General features: G+C 45.5%; 1 protein-coding gene across 5 annotated transcripts in view; it reads left to right on the forward strand.

Moving 5' to 3' along the window:
* TOM1L2 (target of myb1 like 2 membrane trafficking protein) overlaps positions 1-24,450 on the forward strand; it is a 49,750-nt gene that overhangs the window by 13,065 nt on the left and 12,235 nt on the right. For 4 of the 5 annotated variants that reach the window (XM_088448126.1, XM_088448127.1, XM_088448128.1 and 1 more), the window contains exons 2-12: positions 3,710-3,794; positions 6,185-6,263; positions 9,540-9,689; positions 11,224-11,358; positions 12,824-12,982; positions 13,402-13,518; positions 14,355-14,488; positions 15,646-15,691; positions 21,821-21,941; positions 22,542-22,659; positions 23,665-23,740. In XM_088448126.1, coding sequence (XP_088304252.1) covers positions 3,710-3,794; positions 6,185-6,263; positions 9,540-9,689; positions 11,224-11,358; positions 12,824-12,982; positions 13,402-13,518; positions 14,355-14,488; positions 15,646-15,691; positions 21,821-21,941; positions 22,542-22,659; positions 23,665-23,740 — 1,220 coding nt within the window. The remainder of the gene's footprint in view (positions 1-3,709; positions 3,795-6,184; positions 6,264-9,539; positions 9,690-11,223; positions 11,359-12,823; positions 12,983-13,401; positions 13,519-14,354; positions 14,489-15,645; positions 15,692-21,820; positions 21,942-22,541; positions 22,660-23,664; positions 23,741-24,450) is intronic. The other variant, XM_088448129.1, reaches the window with a different exon arrangement.

Below are 24,450 nucleotides of genomic sequence, written 5' to 3' on the forward strand. Positions count from 1 at the left end.
CACAGGAGGTGGGGGGGGTGGTTTCAGGAAAGCCTGAGCCTACTCCCAGTCTCGGTTCCATTTAGCTGAAGTTTGGCTGCATAAAATCGAGGGATCCTGATGATTTGTGGACCAGCAGCAATCATTTATTTCCCCCAGTCAGAGTTGCCAGACAGCCCTCCCCTCTCTCCTGAGGCCTTGTCATTCTTTGCTGACACCAACAGGATTTTGAGCGAGAGAGGTGCGCTTGACGTGGCCCCTCGCTCTGTGATTTGGTGCAGTGTGGTTTTGCAGAGTTCAGTCTGGCTCCACACACACAACCTCAGTACATAAGCAGCAAGTTTTGTTTTCTTTGAGCTTTAACTCTACATTGTGCAGACTGTGTGGTGCATGAAACAGTGGGGGAATCATCCTGATCCGAAACAAAAAGAAAATGGTAAATAAGATAGCAGGTGGCCATAATCAGTGCAGGGGGACTCTCAGTGGCCTAAAGGACAGTGCAGGGGGCTCTCGGTAGGGATGACCATCTATGATTCATAATCATCGATGGTTTATGGCCGATGTTGAATGGTTTTACCATCGATGGAGGAGAACCAGGTGGTTTCCCTCTATCGATGGCACAGCATAACCGAATGTGTTTTTTTGTTGTTGTTTTTTTTTAATAAGGTGCCAAGACATGGAGCATAGCCCTTCCCCAACACCTGTGAAACCCCGCCTCCATGTTCTGATTGGCCCATGGGCCAGTCAGTCAAAGAACAGGGATAACAATCAGTTGGTGAAACAATCGATGGCCATCCATTGCATAGTTGGTGATATAGCAAGTGGTCATCGATGGTTACCATCGATGGTAAGCACCCCGATGGCCATCCTTAGCGCTCGGTGGCCATAACGACAGTAAAAGGTGCGCAGAGTTCAATTTTACAACCTTTTTTGGAAAATGATCAGCAGCATGCGTATTTCAGCAAACAGAACTGAATAGAGTATTCTGGGTGCACCTAAATGTCTCTGTTGGGTTTTTCCTCTGTGTGTACAGAAGTAGTAACATTGGGGTGGGGGCTAAATACTTGCAACTACCCATCTGCAAGTTCAAAAACCCCTTTACCGTTAGTACCACACACAAACCACCCTTGCCCTCCCATCCACGTGATCCCATCGTGTTCCACGGCCAGTGCGGAGATAGCAGGAAGATGGGCCCCGGGAACTTGCTGGGGATGCGCCACGCACACTTCTATGGAGCGGGATGTCCTCCCAAGCCACCCCGCAAGCTGTACACTGGTGCCGCACTTTTTTCAAAAGTTGCATTACACGCATAGGAAAATCCTGCTTGGCAGTCTGCTGCCATTATCTCCATCCATGTTCTGGTTTGGGTGATGATGAGGATGATGAGCCCATATTGCCAATGTTTGCTTAGCCTTAATTGCAGGACTATGTTCTGTGTGGTTTGGTTTAATTCTTTGGAAAGCCAAAACTTGGCTGCAAAGTCTCCATGTGGTGACCGTAGCAACAGAACATTCAGTGCGACGCCAGCCTAAAGGGCAGCGATCCCTTCACACGGTGCCTCAGCAGCGTCACTAGTTCTTAGGGGCTGTATAGTCTGCAGGCTCGTGTTATTTTGGCTTTGGCCTACAAATTGACTGCTTCTGCTGGGTGGGAGTGACAAATGCATATTAAGTGGCCTGAATATCAAGGCAGATAATTGTGCTTTCAGCTCTTCCCTACCCGTGTTACGGTCTGTGTTGTGTTGGCTTATGTATGCCCATCTCCTGCCTAAGGTTGTGCTGCGTGTATGCATAATTTAATATCTCATTACCTCTCAGACAGAACAGAACCTATTACTTCTCCCTGCGTGTCCCTCTGATTGGAAGCTATATCTGACATTTAGTGCGCTAGTAAATCTTACCTGTCGCTGTGGAGAGGGTGCTGGTGCGTCACTGAATCGCAGGACTGGTAACGGCAGATAAGGCCTATTCCTGCCCATTAATCTACTGCTAGTGGCGTCTGCTCTGTGTATTGTCATTCTGTGTTTCCTCCACCTAATCTGTAAGTGTGTGGGGATTCCCCTCCCCAGGTACTCTGCTTTAAGGTGCATTTATCTCTTTAAGTCTGAGTTTCGTTGGAAAACATTATCGTGGCCGTTAGTGAGGCCGTCATTGAGCTCTGGTGGTTGCGCAGGAAATGTAAGGACCGAAAGGGTTTCCTCAAACCCACTATACTAGTATATGTATTGTACAGCCCATAGCCACTTTGCTAAGCAGCTTTCAAACCATTATATATCTTCATTTCACAGAATTACGTTATCACCATTTTAACCAGTAATAAAGCATCAATTTGACCAGTATGCATTCTGCTGTCATTGGCTGTTTATAGCTCACCGTAGGAGCGTCAGCCAATCGGATCAATAGAGGGGTGGCAGTGTTGGTGCTGGCCAATCAATTCATTGCTTGGTCCCTACAGCACTTCTCTAATATGGCCGCCATAAGACTGACGGAAAAATGCAGGTCCTCGCTTCTTAGAGGCAGCCATTTTGTTTTCCGACACAATGTATTGGTTCAAACCACTAAATGGCTGCACATACTATGGGGTCAGTCCAATTAGGTGAGAATTGCGAGGTGCAAGTTGCTATTTTCTCTTTGAATTCGCATAGCAAATTTATTTTGCAATCCAATTAGCAAGACTGAATCCGCATTTTTCCATTCACACCTCCCTGAGGGTGAGAGTTGGAAAACAAAATCTTTTAAGGTTAAAATGTCGAGACACTTCGCTGAACCCCTTGGACACATCGAACACAAAACTTTTTTTATTTTTTTTTCTTACATTTTTTCAAGGTGCCCTCAAAGTACCCCCCCCCCCCCCCCCCAAAAAAAAAACACTTTTTTTTTTTTTTTCTTCTTTCATTTTTCGTTTAATTCGATTGATATTAAACTTCAAAAAAAGATTTGTTTTGGTTTTTTTTTTAATCATTTTCTTGCATTAAAAAAAAAAAAAAAAGCACCAATCCGCCATTTGACACCATTTAAAAACCTACAGTACCTTCCTAATGGCCACAAACAGCCTTCTATGCGGTACTGCTAACAAATGTATCCATTTTGGGGGGGCCAGGATGGTCACCCCCCTTTTACTGCATCTCATTTAGCAGTCAATTGGCAAACCCTCGCTGCGAGTAGTGCAAATAGGCATTTTTAATTGGATTGGAGGATTCTCAGGATCGCCCATCGTTGCGAGTTTCAAGAAACAAACTCTCTTCTCGCAATTGGCACCTCATTGGATGGACCCCTATGTGTAGGTGATGAGTACACTGTAGCTGTGTAAGTTGTGTGTGTGTTTTGTTATGTGTATTTGTATGTGTTGCTGAATTGCTCTAGTTCATGAGCTGCCTTATTGGATATCTGTAACAAAGTTAGATGGATACTGTCACCAGCTGATGACCTACGGCAACAAAACTAGTCCTTGGTATAAAGGTGATGACGACGGCTGGATACCCTTTGCCTGAGTCCCTTCCTCCCCCTGAGTAGTGAATCGGCCCCTCAATCTTCTTGAGGCCCCAAACACTGCTGTGAGAATGATTAATTCTGCCAACTCGTGTAACTCCCCGATTACCACTCTGTAACTGTGGGAGCTTTGGGGGGGGGGGGGGAGTGATTTAGACTGTCTGCAGTGGATCTCCCCTATACCTCCGCAATGTCTTGCTGGCATAGTGAACGCGTTATAACTTTTCCCTTCTCTTTGGCAGAGAAGGCTACGGATGGCTCCCTGCCGAGCGAGGACTGGACACTGAACATGGAGATCTGTGACATCATCAACGAGACAGAAGAGGGGTGAGTAACGCCGACCTAACAGCATGCTCATTAGCGCTGCAGTGGGGATGATGTATAACCGGCAACGCGGAGTTAGATGTAAAACGCAGCCGTTGCTTATTGTCCCGGTAGTATAATCCTTTGTGTGTGTGTATATATATATATATATATATATATATATATATATATCTCAATATTTCCTCTAACCAAGCAGTCTTTCCTGTTCCACGCAACCTTCCTGCCAGTGTTTGTAAAGTCATTAATGCATAGTAATAGCTGTTCCGGGAGCGTATAGTGCGTCCCTGACCTTCAGCGAGTTGATAAACACAACAAGAGGAAAATGCATTGCCTGTGTGCGGCTGTGTCGGCAGACCGCTGACACCATTACAGCACCATCCCAAGGTTCCACTTGATGACTCTGCCCTAGGGGGAATAAAGATGTTTAATCGGCCCCCCTTACGCTGCGTTGTTGATAATGATGGGGAGCGTGAAAGCTGCTGTCACTCAAAGGAAATGTATAACAACCCGTCTAGTTTTGGTTTACATTAGTGTTATTCGTATATAGGTAGTAAAGCAATTAGAGGACTTTAGAAGCTGCAGGTGACCTGTACAAGCCATGACTGCTGTGTAGGGCAGCTCAGTGGTTAGTATTGCTGCCTCACCACACCAGGGTCTTGATTTCAACCTGGAAGATATATGTGCAGAGTTTGTATGTTCTCACCATGTTTTCATGTTTATTCCCAGGAGTCAAAAGGCATAGTGGTAGGTTAGTGGTCCCGACAAAACTAGCGGTGTGTTTCTGTGTCCAGATGGGAAATTAGATTGTATGCTCAATGTGGCAGGGACTGATGTTCCTTAATAAAGTCTCTTTCATACTGTACAGCACTATGGAATGCTGCTGATTTATAAATAGATGGATAATGACAGTTTATTATAAAATACTAATTAAAAGGCTATATTTAAAATATTTTATACAATCTAAATAAGCATCTTGTTACTTAATAACCCTTAGTAGCTAGTGTGGTTTTCGCTACAAGTGGCATTTTATCCTGATCCTCTTTGTTGTAACTGTGTTGGTTTAAAAGACAGAGATTTCAGAAGCCTCTGTTTTGTTATGTATGTCATGCTAAAATGTTCTATGGGCTGTAGACTGACTTTATTAGTAACATGTATACTGCCACTGCGGAAATACACCACAACCAATACAGTAATAATACAGCACTGGGTAGTAACAGAGGTACGGGGGGCCCTGCTCGCAAGCCTTCGCTCCATAGGACAGTGGGAATTTGATATAAAGTTATGTGCTATAAATTAGGTATTGATCCAGCCAATATCTTTATATACACAGACAAAATGAGACCTGCAATAAGCAGGGGAAAGGTTCCGGTAAATGACAGCCTGGAGGATATGTGTAACTGTAAATTGATTATTACATTTTTTTTTTTTTTATCCAAATAAATTGTATATGGTGTAGGGTAAAGTTTTTATAGTCTGACGAGATTAAAGTGGGCGCTCTAAATGAAGTGGCGGACCCAGGTGTATTATGTGCAGACAGTGTTAAGAGAACTGGGCAACCGTTGGGAATAGGGGTCTGTAAATGGGGTTATACTAGGAGGGGTAGATTTACTAAAGCTTCTAAAACAGAGAAGTGGTATTGATACCCATAGCAACCAATCAGATTGTGTCTGTCATTTTCTAGAATGCAATAGAGAAATGATAGATCATATCTGAATGGTTGCTACAGACAACACCACCACTTGTCTGTTTTCAAAGCTTTAGCAAATCTTACCCCTAGGAGCGAAGGACATGAGAGGAATAGGTATAAGGAATAGGTAAGATTTAGGGCAGCAGTTGAGTTGGTGACTCAGGGACACGTTGTGCACTGTTGTAAAGGAGGAGGATGGGAAAACCGGTTGTGCAGTACGGAACGTGTTTGGCCTGCTGTGCTGCTATATAACTATGTAACCTGCTGTTAAGGATGTTTCATTTTGAATATATTTATAGCTGAGACATAGGAAAGGGGGGGGGGGTCGGCTCAAGGCCCAAACTCCATAACAGGAGGCGGGCAGCAGCCCACTGGCATCCCACCCACTGTCCAGCGGGTTATGGGCCGGAGAAGGGTAGGCTGCGAGTCCGCAATGTTTACAGCTCATTTCCTGTGCAGGGTGGGCCGGGGTGGAGGGGGCGGCCCCACTCAGTGAGCGTCACTGGTGCCCCCACCCGCTATCTGGTGCCAGCGCACTCTGCAAGCTGGGCCAGGCAGTGTAAGGAAAATGCAGGACTGAGCTCCCATCAGAAAGGCCCTGGGGAGAACACTGAAGGCGATATGGCCAAATGCATTCAGACCAAACTACAAACTAAACTAACTTGGACATATAGATGCATGTCACTGAATTCACTTCTCTGTCTAGGCCAAAAGATGCGATCCGAGCTCTAAAGAAGAGGCTGAATGGTAACAAGAACTACAGGGAGGTTATGCTCGCACTAACAGTAAGGCTATTAATCTTTATTATGTTCAAATTACATCTGTGTGAAGACTGTTATCTGATTTCTGTGCCGTGCTGTGACGCTTATTTTGATGATGGATATTTGGTATTACTATGATACCCGGGGTACCCCAGGGCAGACTGGGCTGGAGCCATCAATCAAAGACCTTTCTTTCCAAAAGATGGGCATGATGGTATCGCATCGTGGGCATACATGTATGTGTACCTGGTGAAATGTTGGTACATAAAGGCATTGGCACAAAAATAACTGATACTTGGATTAGGGTAGGGTATTAATGGCAGTAAGGTGGGTGTTGGCTGCTTATAATTGGTAGATTGTAGTGTGGCACCCTTAGGGGCGGTATATGTACTTATGGTTCCGCAGCTAGCTACATCTGCCTCTTGTGTTCATAGGATGGTATCCGTCTGCTGTGAAGCTACAAGTCCCAGCAATGCACAAGTAAATAACCACTTATTAAGGCCCGTATTCAATTAGAAGGGAAAAGCCGAGATCCGCGAAAAAAGTATCGCCAATTGCGACTTTCCGCCAGGCGGAAACTTATTGCCGTATTCAATTGCAAACACTTTCCGCGAAAACGAAACTCAATGTAAGACGCAAAAGATTCTCCTCTGAATAGGTGGAGAAAAAAGTGCAAAATCGCTATTTTGGGGTGCAAAGGTGGGGAAACCACTCAGCACCCTCGGGACAACCCCCCAAAGGGTAACTGCGGAAAAAAAATCTAACAAAATGGGGAACACCCCAAAACAAGCACTTTGAAAAAGGGGGGGGCGAAAGTGCAAAGTGGGGGTACAAACTTAAAAACTAGTGACCTACTTTTGGGGGTCCTGCAAGTATGGGTGAGGTGTTTTTTTGATTGCTGGTGCTTGCTTCAGGTGCGTTTTTTTTTTTTTAAAACTTCACTTTAACGACTTAAATATGGTAGCCCCCGTTTTCAGGTACCCCAAATTTGACTGGACTACTTATTTTCTGCAAAAAATACTGCTTTATGCTATTCTTCACCACTTGTGCAAAATCGGCAATTGTGCGAACTTAAGTACCCCAAACAATAGTATTGGGGATAATCGGGCACTGATACATTGATCCCCAATGTTTCTGTATCTTTTTGGGGGGTTCAGGCTGATTTTCCCCGATTCTGATGCCACTTTTCGCCTGTTCTGACATCACATGTCGTCATTTTCGCGTCTTTTGGAATTGAATAGGGCCAATGGCGGGTACGTGCACGATAAGTTTCCGCAGCTGAAATACACAATGTAGGCGAAAAGTCCGGCAGGCGCCACTTATATGCAAAACTAATTGAATACAGACCTTATGCAGCCCAGAATTTGGTGCAAGGGATTTGTTTTAGAGGCATCTGGTGACTCTGATCTGTTGAACTAAAAGTCCCAGCTTGCCCTCCCTCCCTTACAATGTTGGGTGTGCAGCAGTAACGTTAGATTGCATTTAGCCTATTACTCTTGGCTGTAAAATTAAATACCTTCACCGTGACGTTGTAATATGGCGTCTACTACTCAACATAAGAAGACGTGCTGGGGAAAATCTTATAGGATATGTAGTTGAAATACAGAAGGAAATGTCCCTCATTTATAGACTGTCCTGTCATATCTGCTTTGTACCTGTTTTCCACATGAATGACAGGACCCAAGAAAATAAGCTTCATCAGACCAGGACACCTTCTTCCATTGCTGCATGGTCCAATTCTGTGACCGGTTTGCGCAAGCTGCGATGCTCTGTGTGTTCTGACACCTTGCTATCATAGCCAGTATTCACTTTTTCTGCATATTTGTGCTACAGTAGCTCCTCTGTGGGATAGGACCAGATGAACTAGCCTTAATTAGAACCGCTTGTGGAACTTTTAAAATGGGTCAGTCAGTAAAGAATACACTGTGCTCTAACAAGGAGATATGGAAAACATGCACTGTATCCAAAAGACTGGATTTGAGAAGTTCTGGGTGAAATGATGTGGGGCATGTATGTTGGGTGTTGTTTTGATGGAAAAGGGGTGTTTGAACTTGCTGATGAGAGTTGCAAATGCTTGTTTTTCCAGATATTTACAAACTTGTATATAAATTTAAATATCACTATTGATGCACTCTAATGTACCCCAAAACACTCTATACACTTTTATTTGCTGATATACACCTGCTGCAGTGGTTCCCGAACTGTGGGCCTGATTCAGAGCCGGACGCTCTGAAAGAGCGCTCGCGATGAATCAGGGCGTTTTTTTTGGGTTGGGTTTTGTGCGGCCTTCTAGCCGCTCGCTTAGCTGTGGGTGTCCACCCACAGCTATTGCGAGCAGCCAGGTGATGGTCTCGACCATCAGGGCTTGCGACGAGACCCTTGTGGTAGGGTCTCGTTCCTGCAAGCCCCAGTGAGCTTTCGGCTCTATTAGAGCCGGAAGCTCACCCACTGACGTCACTCGTGATGTCAGTGGGGCCGCCCCCAAACGGCAGGCGTTCCTTCGGGAACGTCTGTTTGACCAGCCACCCCCCCTGCCCTCCTCCAAAACGGGGCAAGCTGTCAATCAAAATCGACAGCTGCCACGCTTTGGTGCGAGACCCGTAGCGACTGAGCGCCCGTCGCTAGCCGGGTATCACGCATGCACACTTCGGCTCCGGCATGCGCAGTGGCCCAACATCGACCTGCTCGCAAGCACATAGCTCTTGAGAGCGGTTCTGAATCAGGCCCTCTGTCCTCAAGGCATTCTAACAGTTCAGGTTTTCAGGATATCCATACTTAAGCACAGGTGATGTCATTAGTACATTAGTTAGTTTGATTATACCACCTATGCACAAGCATAGATATCCTTAAAATCTGGACTGTTAGTGTGCCTCAAGGGACTGAGTTTGGGAACCCCTGACCTACTGAATATAATGTTTCCATCAATTATAAAAGTTGCAAACGCCAACTCTTTGACCCCAAATAACTGACTCCAATACTATCCGTCTCCTACACAGTTCACATAGGTTGCACACTGCAGAATTAACTCATTAATTAATGCACAGCCTGGGGAGCGCACTTCATGAAAACATCCTGTGCAGAGCGACACCCCAGGCAGGAAGAGGAACTGCACGGGTTGTGACAGGTGCAGGTGCTAGAATGAACACTATTAACTTTTGAGCACAGGGAACGAAACCCGCAGCTAATTGTATCATCCGCATCTTTGGTGCCTTCTGATTTATTCCAGCGAGTGTGACCAATATTCGGATATATATGTGAGCTGAAATACAATTTCCCGTTTTCCTTTGCATTATTTTGCAGGTATTAGAGACGTGTGTGAAAAACTGCGGCCACCGCTTCCATGTGCTGGTGACGCACCGCGATTTCATAGACGGGGTTTTGGTGAAAATAGTCTCCCCTAAGAACAATCCCCCAACCATCGTCCAGGATAAAGTACTGGCTCTGATTCAGGTGAGCACAGCAGATCCCGGGAATGTAAAGCCATCATTCTGCTGCGTCTGTATATCAGCGCGGACTCCTCTCCCTGCCTGCTAAGTGGCTCTTTGGCAGCGCTATTCTTGTTTGGCGTGGAAATGAAACCTTACTTTTTGGAAATAAAAGGCACAGTAAGCTTCCTGGACTGTGGTTAGTGTGACCCTGTAAGATATGGGTATTCTGCCTTAACACAAGCAGAATGGGGGAATCTTCATAGCATTTCTTCTCCATCCCCGAAGAGAGTGCGGTCTGTTATATGGTGGGCTGGGGGCTGCAAGCAGAAGACCAGTCATGGCTTGAAAGTGGTATCAAATTCCGTTCCCTCTTGGCTTTCGGATGGGGCTATGAGAGAAATGGATGAGCCCTGGGAAAAAAAACAGCTGTACATCGGTAGCCCCCGGGGCTCTGTCTAGAGCAGGGGTTCCCAACCACGGTCCTCAAGGCACACCAACAGTCCAGGTTTTAAGGATAGCCATAGTTGAGCACAGGTGACTTAATTAGTACCTTAGTTGTTTTGAACCATCTGTGCTTAAGCATGGATATCACTAAAACCAGGACTGTTAGTGTGCCTTGAGGACCGAGGTTGGGAATCACTGGTCTAGAGGGACGGAGCATGTTAGGAAAATAACTGTTCTAGATGGTTGAATAGCTTTAATGTCTGTGTATTTTCCATATGGTAGTGTGTTTGGGCACAGTGCACTTCCCAGAGCCTCCACTTGGTGGCATTGTAGCCAAAGGAACAGACCAGCCCTCAGGAGAGCATTGGGTTGACCCTCTAAAAATGTCCTATAGAAACTGGTGCTTTTTATCTGATCTTAGATTTTCCTTCAATTGTGTTTTAATGATCTGACTCTTTAAAACCAGCATAAATCATATATTTTATATTCACAGATCCTTTTTATGGGTATAGCGCTGTAACCTAGCTAAGTTTCCACCTACCAATTATTAGGTAAAATTACTAAAGGAATTATACAAAAATATAAAATAAAAATACAGATAAGGAAGAAAAAAAGTAATCGCCTAACCTCTAACTGCTGTGTGACAGCAAAGTAGGATGCTTCTGGGGTCACTGGGCGGGCCTCCGGGTCACTGTGTCAGGGGCCGGTTTCTCCCGCTGGTTTTCTGTATACTCCTATTTCATAATTATACATATGTGTTACCGACATAAGAAGAAAATATCCTGGTACTATACAGATCTGTCCGTATTCTGGTTCTTGGCGTGACACATGAATTTATCGATTATGTAACACAAGTGATCTTTAATATATTTTATAATAATCCGTAGGTTCTGGTGTCGTCTCCAGTGTTGGCTAGACAACCTGTAGAAGGAGTAGCCCCTGCAGTATAGTAACACCTACAGTTAGGTTCTGGTATATGAACGTGGATCTCCTCTTAGACGTGGAACGTCCTTATCGCTCAGAGCAGGCATCCCGTATCAGCGACGTAGAGGAGGGCTGCAGCAGCTCGCTAGCTTGTGGTCTGAATACCATCTGTCCCTCTCCTCTTCCAGGCATGGGCGGATGCCTTTCGGAGCAGCCCAGACCTCACGGGAGTCGTGCATATTTATGAAGAGCTGAAGAGGAAGGGAATTGAGTTTCCTATGGCAGATCTTGATGCCCTGTCACCGATACACACACCACAAAGGGTAAGTGGCCGAGCAAAACCCACAGCCATTGCCTCTCTGGGTAACTGTAATGCGTTTACAGGTATTTATCATAATGCACTTTTATATTCTTTCTGCCAGCTTTGTTTAATGTATTGTTGCTTTTTTTTTTTTTTTCTTGTAAAATGGAGTCAACAGAGGTAGAAACTCTCCTACAGGAGCCTGGGTATATAGCACCCCCGTAGTCTGCAGTCTGGGAGGGGGGAGTTGCTAGTAATACCTATATGTGTGGACATCATGCTCTTTAAGGCCCAGTGATAAACCAGTTCCAGCTAGTCCCTGCAGTATTCAGTGACTTTCTTGTGTTTGAGGCATTGGGTTCTCTCCTGGAAAATGTCATAATGTTTTGAAGTGAGATAAGATGGTTTTCTGTCTGGGAGTAAATGTATAGTTTTTGTGCTTCTATATATGGCACCTGCCCTCTCCTGTCACCTTCACCAGGCAGTCCTTACACCCCAGCACAAGCCGTGTCACTTCTCCGTCCTTTCCGTGGGTAAAGAGCAGCGATGGTCCTCTGGGACGCACGCTCTACCTTTCCTCACATGAATAATTAATACCTGGAACGTCTCAGCAACAGGGCTCCGTCTTAATGTGTACTCTACATTATTAAAGGCCAGGAGTGCAGCGAATGCACTGTAACCGGATGTTTGTTCTAGGAGATAGCTGAAATGGATGTATAGGCTGCAAGACTAGGGGGAGGGGTATATTGAGGGGTGACATATACACTGTAAAAGTCTATATCAGTTTGATTTAGACTCTATAGGAGATGTCTACCCAATTATGTTATCAATGTATAACCAGTTTTTCCTGGGATCTCCCACACCCCTCTCCAAAGTTTTTCTTCCAGCAGGAGGAGGGGAATTAGAGGCGACTTGGGGGTAGTATCATTTGTGTGCCTATAAATATTATAATTTGGGGGGGCATTTAGTTTTATGTGCATTGACAGTATACACCAGGTGGGTGCAGCCATTGTGGGCCTGAATCAGGGGTGGACGCAGTGTCGATGTTGGGCACAATCAGCCAATGTCTTCAGTTTGCTTGTGCGTCCCTATGGTTACGCCCATTGGCTGCAGCATTAGCATAAAGACTCGGTCGCTCTGCAGAAGAAGACTCTGTCACGGCTGCGTTAGTGCACACCTCTGAATCAGGCCCTGTGTGTGCTGGAGCAATGATTGTGAGATTGCACCCGGGTGTGCTGAAGCAATGATTGTGAGATTGCACCCGGGTGTACTGAAGCAATGATTGTGAGATTGCACCTGTCCATTCCCCAGAAACATGAGGCCTCTCTGAGGTACAGTAGAGGCAGCCATTTTGTGGACTGAAGTGGTATTCATGACTGTGCCATTCCCAGCTAAGTGTCACAACTTCATTAGCGGAGCCTGTTTCCTCTTACTGTGCCCGGGAGATGTATGTTGTCGTTAAGGCTTTCTGGTTTTTGTTGTGGCAGAGCGTCCCCGAGGTGGATCCCGCGATGAACATGCATACGCCCCAGACCCACCAGCGGACCAACTCGGATACTCTTTCCGTTTCCTCACAGCCGCCGTACATCGCCCCAGCAGGACCACCCCCAAGTGTGGGCGGACCAATCACCGCCAACTCTGAGCAAGTATGACCCAGCGCCAGGGACTTCTATACCACCAAAGCGCGTATATGTGTGTGTGTGTGTGTGTGTGTGTGTGCTTTAGCAGCTCTGGAACTTTAGAGCGATTTTATTCTGCCGATCAGAGGCAAAAGAATCTGTCTTGTTGTGATTCAAGGCCGAGTACAGAAGAGACTCATGGAATGATGGCTTTTGTGTGAGTGACTGTAGAAGGTTTACCAGACCATTCCACTGCAGCACATTTCATTAGTGAATATTTGTGGCTTGATCCAGCTCAGGACTAGAACAACACAGACCTATCATCGGCAGCTTTGTAATGGTTTTTCTGCCTATAGAAGGCTTTTTTTTTTTTTTTTTTTTGTCTTCTGGGCGGTGACGTGGTGTCTAGTCCAATAACATGTATGACGTGTCTGTTTACACTCCAGATCGGCCGCCTGAGAAGCGAGCTCGATATCGTCCGCGGAAACACTAAAGTCATGTCCGAGATGCTGACTGAGATGACGCCTGGCCAGGAAGACGCGTCTGACCTAGAACTCCTGCAGGTATGGGGGTACTGAAGCCTTGTTCAGAGAGCTGAAGGGGAACTGCTATGAGGGGGGAGTTTCTTCTTGAAAAATTTACTTTTATCTGACGCTTGTGGGTGAATTTGGTCAGAATTTACTGCTTGGATTTCAGGCGCTGTATGCTGGTCGTTTATTAGCGTTATCTGAGCCAGGGGTGAGGAGTGCACCCCTCTCTTTTCCATGTAGTTCTACGTATTATATTTTCATCTTCATGCATGGGGTGTTTTACAGCAGTTGAATTGTTTGTACAATCTTTTTAGCAAGAATAGTCTAGTTTAATTTATCCATTGTTACATTAGGACATATTAACTATAAAATATAATTCTATGGGGCAGATTCAATTCGCCTCGGGGTTGTCCCCGTGACTAATTGCCGTCCAAAATCACTGCGGCGTGAGGAAAAGCGATTCAATTAAATAGCCTTTTCCCCGCACCGGAAAATCGAGACTCATCCGCGTAAACACATTGATTTCGAGTAAAATGCGGAATCAATGTGTGTTTTTCCACGCGCACGGCCGAATAACGTGGACTTTACCTCGCACCACCTGGTGCTGCGAGGTAGTCTGACTGCAGGGAATTGCGCGCGGTGTCTCTGGGACTACCGTTCGAGGAAACCTCGGCAATTGAGTTAGACCGGCGCGGCAATTAGCAGCTAATTGAATCTGCCCCGATGTGTCTGCTTGTGATGTAAATAGATTATTTCATTCTACATGTAGTAGTGCTCATACATCATATATGAACGAACATGGCTAGTAAGACAGTCGGTCAGTCATGAGTCTGGAAGATGGGTTTTATTTATTCAGTGCGTCTCTCTAGGACCTGAACAGGACCTGCAGGGCGATGCAGCAGAGGATCGTGGAGCTCCTCTCCCGTGTGTCCAATGAGGAGGTGACTGAGGAACTGCTCCATGTTAATGATGACTTGAATAACGTCTTCCTCCGATATGAAAGGTGAGTGACCGCAGATACCAGTCCTCCTCATTCCTGGGTATAGGAGGGGGGGGCGTCATTGTTTGTATAGCGACGCTGTGTTATGAAGATCTGCTATATTATGTGCAGGGCCGGCTCTAGGGGTGTTCGACCAGTGCGGTCGCACAAGGGCGCCACCCCTAGAGGGCGGCACCCTTCCTCAGCATCCCGATTTCAGCGGGACAGTACGGAAGAAGGCTGGGGGAAGCCCAGCCAGTGACGGATTGCTGGCCTTTACCCCCAGCTTGATGTTATTTGGAGGCGTGCCATGCGGGCACGCCTCCAAATAATGTCACATAGGGGGTGTGGCCTATGGTAATTAGACCACGCCCCCAATTTCGCGAGCGATGAGAGGGCACCATGTGATGGGCCGGCACAGGGTGCTCTGACCCCTGGAGCCGGCCCTGATTGTGTCCTCCAGGATCAGCCCTGCACATCACAAACACTGAGGTCTGTGGCTTGACCTATGACCACCATTGCAGAATCTAAGGTCCCACCGCCCCAGGTGTCCAGCTCGTAATGCAGGCCCTATTGTGCCATTCCCCCTCCCCTTTAGAGAGTCAGCCAAGGTATACTGGACTATCTCTTACCTTATGGAATTATAACCAATATATAGAATGGATGTGCAGGTTTCTCTTATTAACCACACCTGGGCCCAGGTTGGGTAAATGTTAATAAGCATTGGAGAAGTTAAGGTGGTGGCACACAGAATTATTTGGTCCTCGGAAGTTTTATATTCACTCCTATTCCAAGTATCTCTGAGTGCCCATGTTGGATACCATTATGTACTATGTTACTTCAGACAGCTGTGGCGAATGCAGAGCGCACAGCATCTACTTGTTGCTTGGTAATAGAGTGCAGGCCAGACTATAATGTAAGGTCTCCCAGGAATTAGAATATGGTGGCTGAGAGATTGGATAGTTTTTCTGTTAGACATGTCCTGCGCTAGCGAGCCGCTGAGAGCAGCCTGGGGGTTATGTGCAGCTTTTCATTCTGCATTTTCCCTGGCAGGTTTCCTGCTGTGTGAAAAACTCTTTTTCGGCACCATTCAATCCTCCATCTTAGTGATGGTAGTACAGGGACATTAATGATGACAATGTAATCCCGTCATCGCGACCAACTGTATCTTCTGTTCACAGGTTTGAGCGCTACAGGACCGGCCGCACCAATCAGAACACTAATGGGGTAAGTCTGTCTTTATGAGCGAGTGATTACCTTCTATAGATATGTAACTCTTTTCCCAGAGAGGTTTGCTCGTACAAGTTGACCGGCACCTACATAAAGCTGGAGGCAGCCATTTTGTGGGCTGAAGCAATATGCAGGAAATCCATGCACTAAGAGGTAATGTCACTCTGCGTCATGTCACTGGTTCCTAGTGAGTTGATGGGCATGAATCATCAAACAAAATGGCTGTCTCCACTGAATGGGTCCACTTTATGCCAAACTAGAGATTTGTTGTCCCTTTCTGTACGCTGTAGTGACCGCTCTACCCAATGTTGTCCTCTGGAAGACACGGTCTATGATGTGCTGCTTCCCTATTTGTGCTCCCTTCTGTCCGTGTCTAAACATGGCCTCCAGTCTGTCTGGATGGATAACAGCACAGCGTCCTGTCGCAGGGTGTGCGCTGCCGCACAGTGGCTCTATCCATCTATAACACAGGGCAGGATTACCTCAGTGGTGGTCTTCATCATATACTATAGCCATATATTAACGCAACAATGTCCTGTCATGTTCTTCTATCTCTACGAGGGAAGTGAACGTAAAGCTGGCCGGTTACCCCAAAGCTGTGTCTCCCCTTTCATTTACGGTTGTCTACCTCTGTGGCCAATATTAAGTATTCTTTACATGGATAAGCAGCCGTGCAGAGAGGAGCATAGAAGGTAGATGTGTCATAAGCTGGTGGAATAGTCTACCACGTCCAGCGTAAAATGTATAATTGGGACCCCTCAGTTCCTCTAACAAGGTAGTGTGTGTTGGTAAAGATTACCTATAGCACTGTATAAAACCACCAGGAAGTCTTTACTGGCACAGGACATTGGGTGACTGCATATGGTATCTATGAGTAGTATGTACTAGGGTAGAGCTGCACAGGGCATTATATGATCTCCCCGCATTGTGCAGTGGCACAGGGCATTAGATGATGTATCAGTGCAGTATGCAGTGGCACAGGGCATTAGATCTATCAGTGCAGTGGCACAGGGCATTAGATGATGTATCAGTGCAGTGGCACAGGGCATTAAATGATGTATCAGTGCAGTATGCAGTGGCACAGGGCATTAGATGATGTATCAGTGCAGTATGCAGTGGCACAGGGCATTAGATGATGTATCAGTGCAGTATGCAGTGACACAGGGCATTAGATGATGTATCAGTGCAGTATGCAGTGACACAGGGCATTAGATGATCTCTCAGTGCAGTATGCAGTGGCACAGGGCATTAGATGATCTCTCAGTGCAGTATGCAGTGGCACAGGGCACTAGATGATGTATCAGTGCAGTATGCAGTGAAACAGGGCATTAGATGATCTCTCAGTGCAGTGGCACAGGGCATTAGATGATGTATCAGTGCAGTATGCAGTGACACAGGGCATTAGATCTCTGAAGTATGCAGTGGCACAGGGCATTAGATGATCTCTCAGTGCAGTATGCAGTGGCACAGGGCATTAGATGATCTCTCAGTGCAGTATGCAGTGGCACAGGGCATTAGATGATGTATCAGTGCAGTATGCCGTGGCACAGGGCATTAGATGATGTATCAGTGCAGTATGCAGTGGCACAGGGCATTAGATGATGTATCAGTGCAGTATGCAGTGGCACAGGGCATTAGATGATCTCTCAGTGCAGTATGCAGTGGCACAGGGCATTAGATGATCTCTCAGTGCAGTGGCACAGGGCATTAGATGATGTATCAGTGCAGTATGCAGTGACACAGGGCATTAGATGATCTCTCAGTGCAGTGGCACAGGGCATTAGATGATCTCTCAGTGCAGTGGCACAGGGCATTAGATGATGTATCAGTGCAGTATGCAGTGACACAGGGCATTAGATGATGTATCAGTGCAGTATGCAGTGGCACAGGGCATTAGATGATCTCTCAGTGCAGTATGCAGTGGCACAGGGCATTAGATGATCTCTCAGTGCAGTATGCAGTGGCACAGGGCATTAGATGATGTATCAGTGCAGTATGCAGTGGCACAGGGCATTAGATGATCTCTCAGTGCAGTATGCAGTGGCACAGGGCATTAGATGATCTCTCAGTGCAGTATGCTGTGGCACAGGGCATTAGATGATTTCTCAGTGCAGTATGCAGTGGCACAGGGCATTAGATGATGTATCAGTGCAGTATGCAGTGGCACAGGGCATTAGATGATCTATCAGTGCGGTATACAGTGGCACAGGGCATTCTATAATATCTCAGCATTGGCAGCGGCACATGGTATTATATGCTGTATAAGAGCCGTGGGCTGTGATATATATGACATTATATCCTATCACAGAGCAGTATGCAATGTCATAGGGCAGAGGTTCCCACATACGGTCCTCAAGGCTCCCCAACAGTTCAGGTATTAGGGGCATATGTATCAAAGCTTGATGTGAGCTAGAATTGGGAGATATATATCACCAACCAATCGGCTTCTAACTTACATTATGCAGGCTGTGTTTAAGAAATGATAGTTTGGAGCTGATTGGTTGGTGATATATATTTTTCACAATTTTATCTCGCATCAAGCTTTGATACTTATGCCCCTTATGCCCCTTTTAGACATACGACCCGGGAAATTTCTTACTCAGACCCGGGAATTTCTCCTGTGCAAATTCCCGGGTATTTGGTAGAGACCCCCTTTCAAAATTCCCGTGTAGACCCCTTTCAGACATAAGCCGGGTTTCCTGTTTTCTACACAGAAAATCAGTTTTCTCATTTAAAGTGGATGCTTACTGGGACACATTAATGAGGTCATGCAACATTAATTCAACGGTGTAACTTAAAAGAAAATTATGGCGCAACATTTGTGTTTTCATAACAACAAAGTTTTATTTAATAAAGGCCTTTATTGCCACTCCTCTCCTGTCCCCTCTCCTCACCAATTCCAGATCGCGGTTCTGTTCAATATGCCTGGCATCTCTCCTGTCTCTCTCCAGCTGCTGATGTCATCACCATGCAGCCGTAGCCATACAATCAGGAGCTGTTTGGTGAAGCCCGGGAGTAAATTCCCAGGTAGCACCATTCAGACATGAGTAGGGTAATTTCCCGGGACTTAAGTCCTGGGAAATTCCCTGGTCGATTGGAGGGTCGGCTACCCGGGAACATGTTCCTGGGTAGGTACCTTTCAGACATACGCAACATCCCGGTAATTTGGCCGAGGCAGGCCAAATTCCCGGGAATCTCTGTCTGAAAGGGGTATTAGCGAGATCCATGGTTGAGCACAGGTGACTTAATTAGTACCTCAGTCAATTTGATTTAACCACCTGTGCTCATCCATGGATATCTTTAAAACCTGAACTGTTGGGGAGCCTTGAGGACCGCGTGTGGGAACCTCTGTCATAGGGTGTTTATATGCTATATTAGAGCAGTATGCTGTGACATTGTATGCAGTGCAATAAGATGTTATGATATATCAGAGCAGTGTGTAGTGGTGCAGGACATTATATGATGTATCAGAGCAGTGTGTAGTAGTGCAGGACATTATATGATGTATCAGAGCAGTGTGTAGTAGTGCAGGACATTATATGATATATCAGAGCAGTGTATAGTAGTGCAGGACATTATATGATGTATCAGAGCAGTGTGTAGTAGTGCAGGACATTATATGATGTATCAGAGCAGTGTGTAGTGGTGCAGGACATTATATGATATGATATCAGAGCAGTGTGTAGTGGTGTAGGACATTACATGATATGATATATCGGAGCAGTGTGTAGTGGTGCAGGACATTATATGATATATCAGAGCAGTGTGTAGTGGTGCAGGACATTATATGATATATCAGAGCTGTGTGTAGTGGTGCAGGACATTATATGATATATCAGAGCAGTGTGTAGTGGTGTAGGACATTACATGATATGATATATCGGAGCAGTGTGTAGTGGTGCAGGACATTATATGATATATCAGAGCAGTGTGTAGTAGTGCAGGACATTATATGATGTATCAGAGCAGTGTGTAGTAGTGCAGGACATTATATGATGTATCAGAGCAGTGTGTAGTGGTGCAGGACATTATATGATATGATATCAGAGCAGTGTGTAGTGGTGCAGGACATTATATGATATATCAGAGCAGTGTGTAGTGGTGTAGGACATTACATGATATGATATATCGGAGCAGTGTGTAGTGGTGCAGGACATTATATGATATATCAGAGCAGTGTATAGTAGTGCAGGACATTATATGATGTATCAGAGCAGTGTGTAGTAGTGCAGGACATTATATGATGTATCAGAGCAGTGTGTAGTGGTGCAGGACATTATATGATATGATATCAGAGCAGTGTGTAGTGGTGTAGGACATTACATGATATGATATATCGGAGCAGTGTGTAGTGGTGCAGGACATTATATGATATATCAGAGCAGTGTGTAGTGGTGCAGGACATTATATGATATATCAGAGCTGTGTGTAGTGGTGCAGGACATTATATGATATATCAGAGCAGTGTGTAGTGGTGTAGGACATTACATGATATGATATATCGGAGCAGTGTGTAGTGGTGCAGGACATTATATGATATATCAGAGCAGTGTGTAGTAGTGCAGGACATTATATGATATATCAGAGCAGTGTATAGTAGTGCAGGACATTATATGATGTATCAGAGCAGTGTGTAGTAGTGCAGGACATTATATGATGTATCAGAGCAGTGTGTAGTGGTGCAGGACATTATATGATATGATATCAGAGCAGTGTGTAGTAGTGCAGGACATTATATGATGTATCAGAGCAGTGTGTAGTGGTGCAGGACATTATATGATGTATCAGAGCAGTGTGTAGTAGTGCAGGACATTATATGATATATCAGAGCAGTGTGTAGTGGTGTAGGACATTACATGATATGATATATCAGAGCAGTGTGTAGTGGTGCAGGACATTATATGATATATCAGAGCAGTGTGTAGTAGTGCAGGACATTATATGATATATCAGAGCAGTGTGTAGTAGTGCAGGACATTATATGATATATCAGAGCAGTGTGTAGTAGTGCAGGACATTATATGATATATCAGAGCAGTGTGTAGTAGTGCAGGACATTATATGATATATCAGAGCAGTGTGTAGTGGTGTAGGACATTACATGATATGATATATCAGAGCAGTGTGTAGTGGTGCAGGACATTATATGATATGATATCAGAGCAGTGTGTAGTAGTGCAGGACATTATATGATATATCAGAGCAGTGTGTAGTAGTGCAGGACATTATATGATATATCAGAGCAGTGTGTAGTAGTGCAGGACATTATATGATATATCAGAGCAGTGTGTAGTGGTGTAGGACATTACATGATATGATATGATATCAGAGAAGTGTGTAGTGGTGCAGGACATTATATGATGTATCAGAGCAGTGTGTAGTAGTGCAGGACATTATATGATATATCAGAGCAGTGTGTAGTGGTGTAGGACATTATATGATATATCAGAGCAGAGTATAGTGGAGCAGGACATTATATGATATATCAGAGCAGGGTATAGAAGCATATTTGGACATTTCCCCCATCTCCCCTCCCCTGAATTAATTGGTGTGTGAATGAATGTTCCTCAGGGCATGGTGTTTGTGTATCTAATATTCTCCAGGCTAAGTATACCCCGTTTACACAGCAGCTATAAGTTGGGTTATTGCCGGGTCACCCCGGGTTGCTGCTGTATGTAAAATGGGCCAGGGTTGGATTCCCGGGTCGAGTGACCTGGCAAACCAACCCTGATGGTAGCTTGCAGGGTTTAACACTGTAACAAAACGTGTAACCCTGCAGTGTAAACTGGAAACGCAGGCCTTCCGGCCAGGTCCCATTTACAGCATGGTGAATTTCCAGAAGAGGGTTCCAAACTGAGTCAGACCCCTTTTACACTGTGCCGCCGACCATGTTCCAAATCTGGGGTCAGACCCAGGACTTAGGTGTAAAAGGGGTTGTAGTCAAACAGAAGTTGATTGGGCAATCAGCTTCATATATAGTCTAGATAGGTGCATGGTGACCTGGTATATAGTGGCCCAGGTGACGCTGGTCAGTGTTCTGTAATACAGGCCGGTATAGATCCTCACACTGTCTAATAGCGCAGTTCTCATGCCGCCACTAATCTGCATCTCCCTGTGATGTCGCAGGTGCTGAGTGAGGTCACCGAGGATAACCTGATAGACCTGGGGCCTGGATCCCCAGCAGTCGTGAGCCCGATGGTGGGAAACACTGTTCCAGCATCGCTAACCTCCCAGCTGGGGGGACTTGGTAATATCCTAGTCTGGTGTACTCTATGCTTATTCTGGCATTAGTGTGGCCAGTCTAACGTTATTTTAATTTAGTTTCAATGACTGTATTTTTTTTTTATCTTCTAACATTTCTAAGACAAAACATTGGGAAGGGTGTTTAGGAACAATATAAATACAATATGGGTGATTGCACATTTGCGTATCAGACCCGGTGACCATCTGTAGAAGAAGCCAAGGTGTATTATTCCGTTATAGCATGGAACGGGACTTCCCGATGCTTTGCAAAGGCCCAGAGCCTGCATTCTCTGCAAACCAAAACTGTCCAAGTATCCCAGTGATCTACGGAGGGGTTTCCTATTCTCAGAATGATTGTTTATTCTATTTCTCTACATTATACACTTATAACTCTCAGTAAGTCTCCTAAAAAAATTAGGACTATGGAACCGTGTGAAAGTTTGGGGCTAATGAGTTTACCCAAAGGTGTACTGTCCTTCTAATTATTCGGAGGCATGCTGTAGTACCCCCCGGCTTCCAGCCGCAGGATTGCACGTCTTCCATCCCTATGCTGGAGCATGGGGACATGTAAGAGGAGCTGTCATTAAACACCCTTCTCTCCTAGATGTGGGCGTTCATAGTGTGAGCAGTACACTGAATTCACTACCAGCCTCCAACCCACGAGATGACTTCGACATGTTCGCACAGACCAGGAGCAGCTCTCTGGCTGATCAGCGGAAAACGTGAGTGCCGCATCCACCCGTCCTTGTTTAGGTGTAGAAAAGCTGTTACAGTATTGGGGTATAGTGACATTACTGGCTGTTACAATGCACTGTCTGAGACTCTGAATGTCAGACTGATTTTTGTCTGCAAAATCATCGCAAACATTAACCATTTAAAATAGCAAGTGTACTGGAGCTTGCCGTGTTGTGCTGGTCAGTCTCAGGATTCTAATCTGATGTATAGGGTTAGGAAATGAGGCTTCCTCCAGTTCATGCAAAGCAGCACAGTGGCTTGTGAATGGTGCTTATAGGTTATTATGAAGACGATTGCTGGCTTCAAGCAGACAGCAACACGTAGGAATAGTTTCCAAGCTGGTGGGGGCTACAAATAGAATCCTTGAACTCCACTTATACTAAACCAATGGTTCTCAAATCCGGTCCCCAGGTACCCTCAACAGATCATGTTTTCAGGATTTGCATCTGTGGAAACAGATGTAGTAATTGCTGATCCAGCAGAATAGATGAACTCTCCTGTGCTTAATTAAAGAAATCCAGAAAACATGAGCTGTTGGTGTTATTTGAGGACTGGAATTGACCAGCCGGAGAAAGCTGAAATGGGGCGCCCGGTTCGTCCGCACCCCCCCCCCTAGACCACCGGGGTACTTAAGTCCGGCATCGGGACCTTTGTAGAGGCCGGCGGTTGATACAGCAGTGGGGAGGTAAGCTCTCCGCTGGTAGCTTCTCCCCCAGTTCAGATCTAACAATGACTAGAAAATAACGGAGAGCGGTTACTCATTGCTTAAACCTTGAGTAGCTTTAATACAGTGATGGTAAGTGTAAGTTTACGTTTCTCTTGATTGTTTGAGTGGGCCCCTGCAATGTATTTATAATGCAGGGAAGAATGTCAGGATATCTTTGTAGTACTAGTGTGACTGGATGACCTCCCTCGTGTAAAATTAATATTGATAAGTTTTACTGTGATGACTGATTTTCCCATCTTATAATCACATAACTCTTGTCTGTCAGTGTGACCTACGAGGACCCACAGGCACTGGGGGGGCTGGCATCGGCGTTGGATGTTCGGCAGCAGAACACTGGAGGGGTAAGATGCATTTTCTAATGAGCTGAATGAACAGAATGACGATGGACACGTACTGTCCCGTAACATTTCCAGTTACTGATTAGAATTATCTAACAGTACTGACTGACATCTGCCACAGATAATGGTATAGAATGGAAGCATGCCGTGCTGTTTCTATACTATTAGCCAACGGGAGGTGTTCTGCGAACAGAGCAGTGAGCGTGCTGCAGATGTGCCGATTACCAGCTACAATCCATAGTGCACAAGTACAGCACCCTGTGTCTGTAACGCCTCCATTCAGATTAGATGCCGGTATAATGGTACTATGGTCCCCCAGGCGTCACTGATATCTATCCTGTGTGCTCTTAGTCTTCTCACAAGTGACAGATGTGCTGACCTCGGCTTACAGAGCATTTCCCATTTATAACAGTATTGTGATGTTAGCCTGGGTCATGCTGCAAGTACCGTGCTTTTGGGGTGTCTTTTGTTGATCTATTCCCTACTGATTAAATCTGTTTATATTTACCAGTGCTGTACACAAGGGGGTCATGTTTACAGAGAAGACTTCCTCTGTGTGCATTGGTAGGGTGGAGATTGAGGTGTTCAGGTAATAAAGGCCAACCTGGTACCAACAATTGCTTTATAACTGCATTGTATTATGGGAGGAGCTGGGAAATACTGTATCTTGCATTTAGAATACAACCCTACTCTGCAGATGACCAGGGAGGTAA

This window comes from Taudactylus pleione, unplaced genomic scaffold, assembly GCF_031769625.1.
Source record: "Taudactylus pleione unplaced genomic scaffold, aTauple2 ptg000451l, whole genome shotgun sequence".
Lineage (NCBI taxonomy): Eukaryota > Metazoa > Chordata > Amphibia > Anura > Myobatrachidae > Taudactylus > Taudactylus pleione.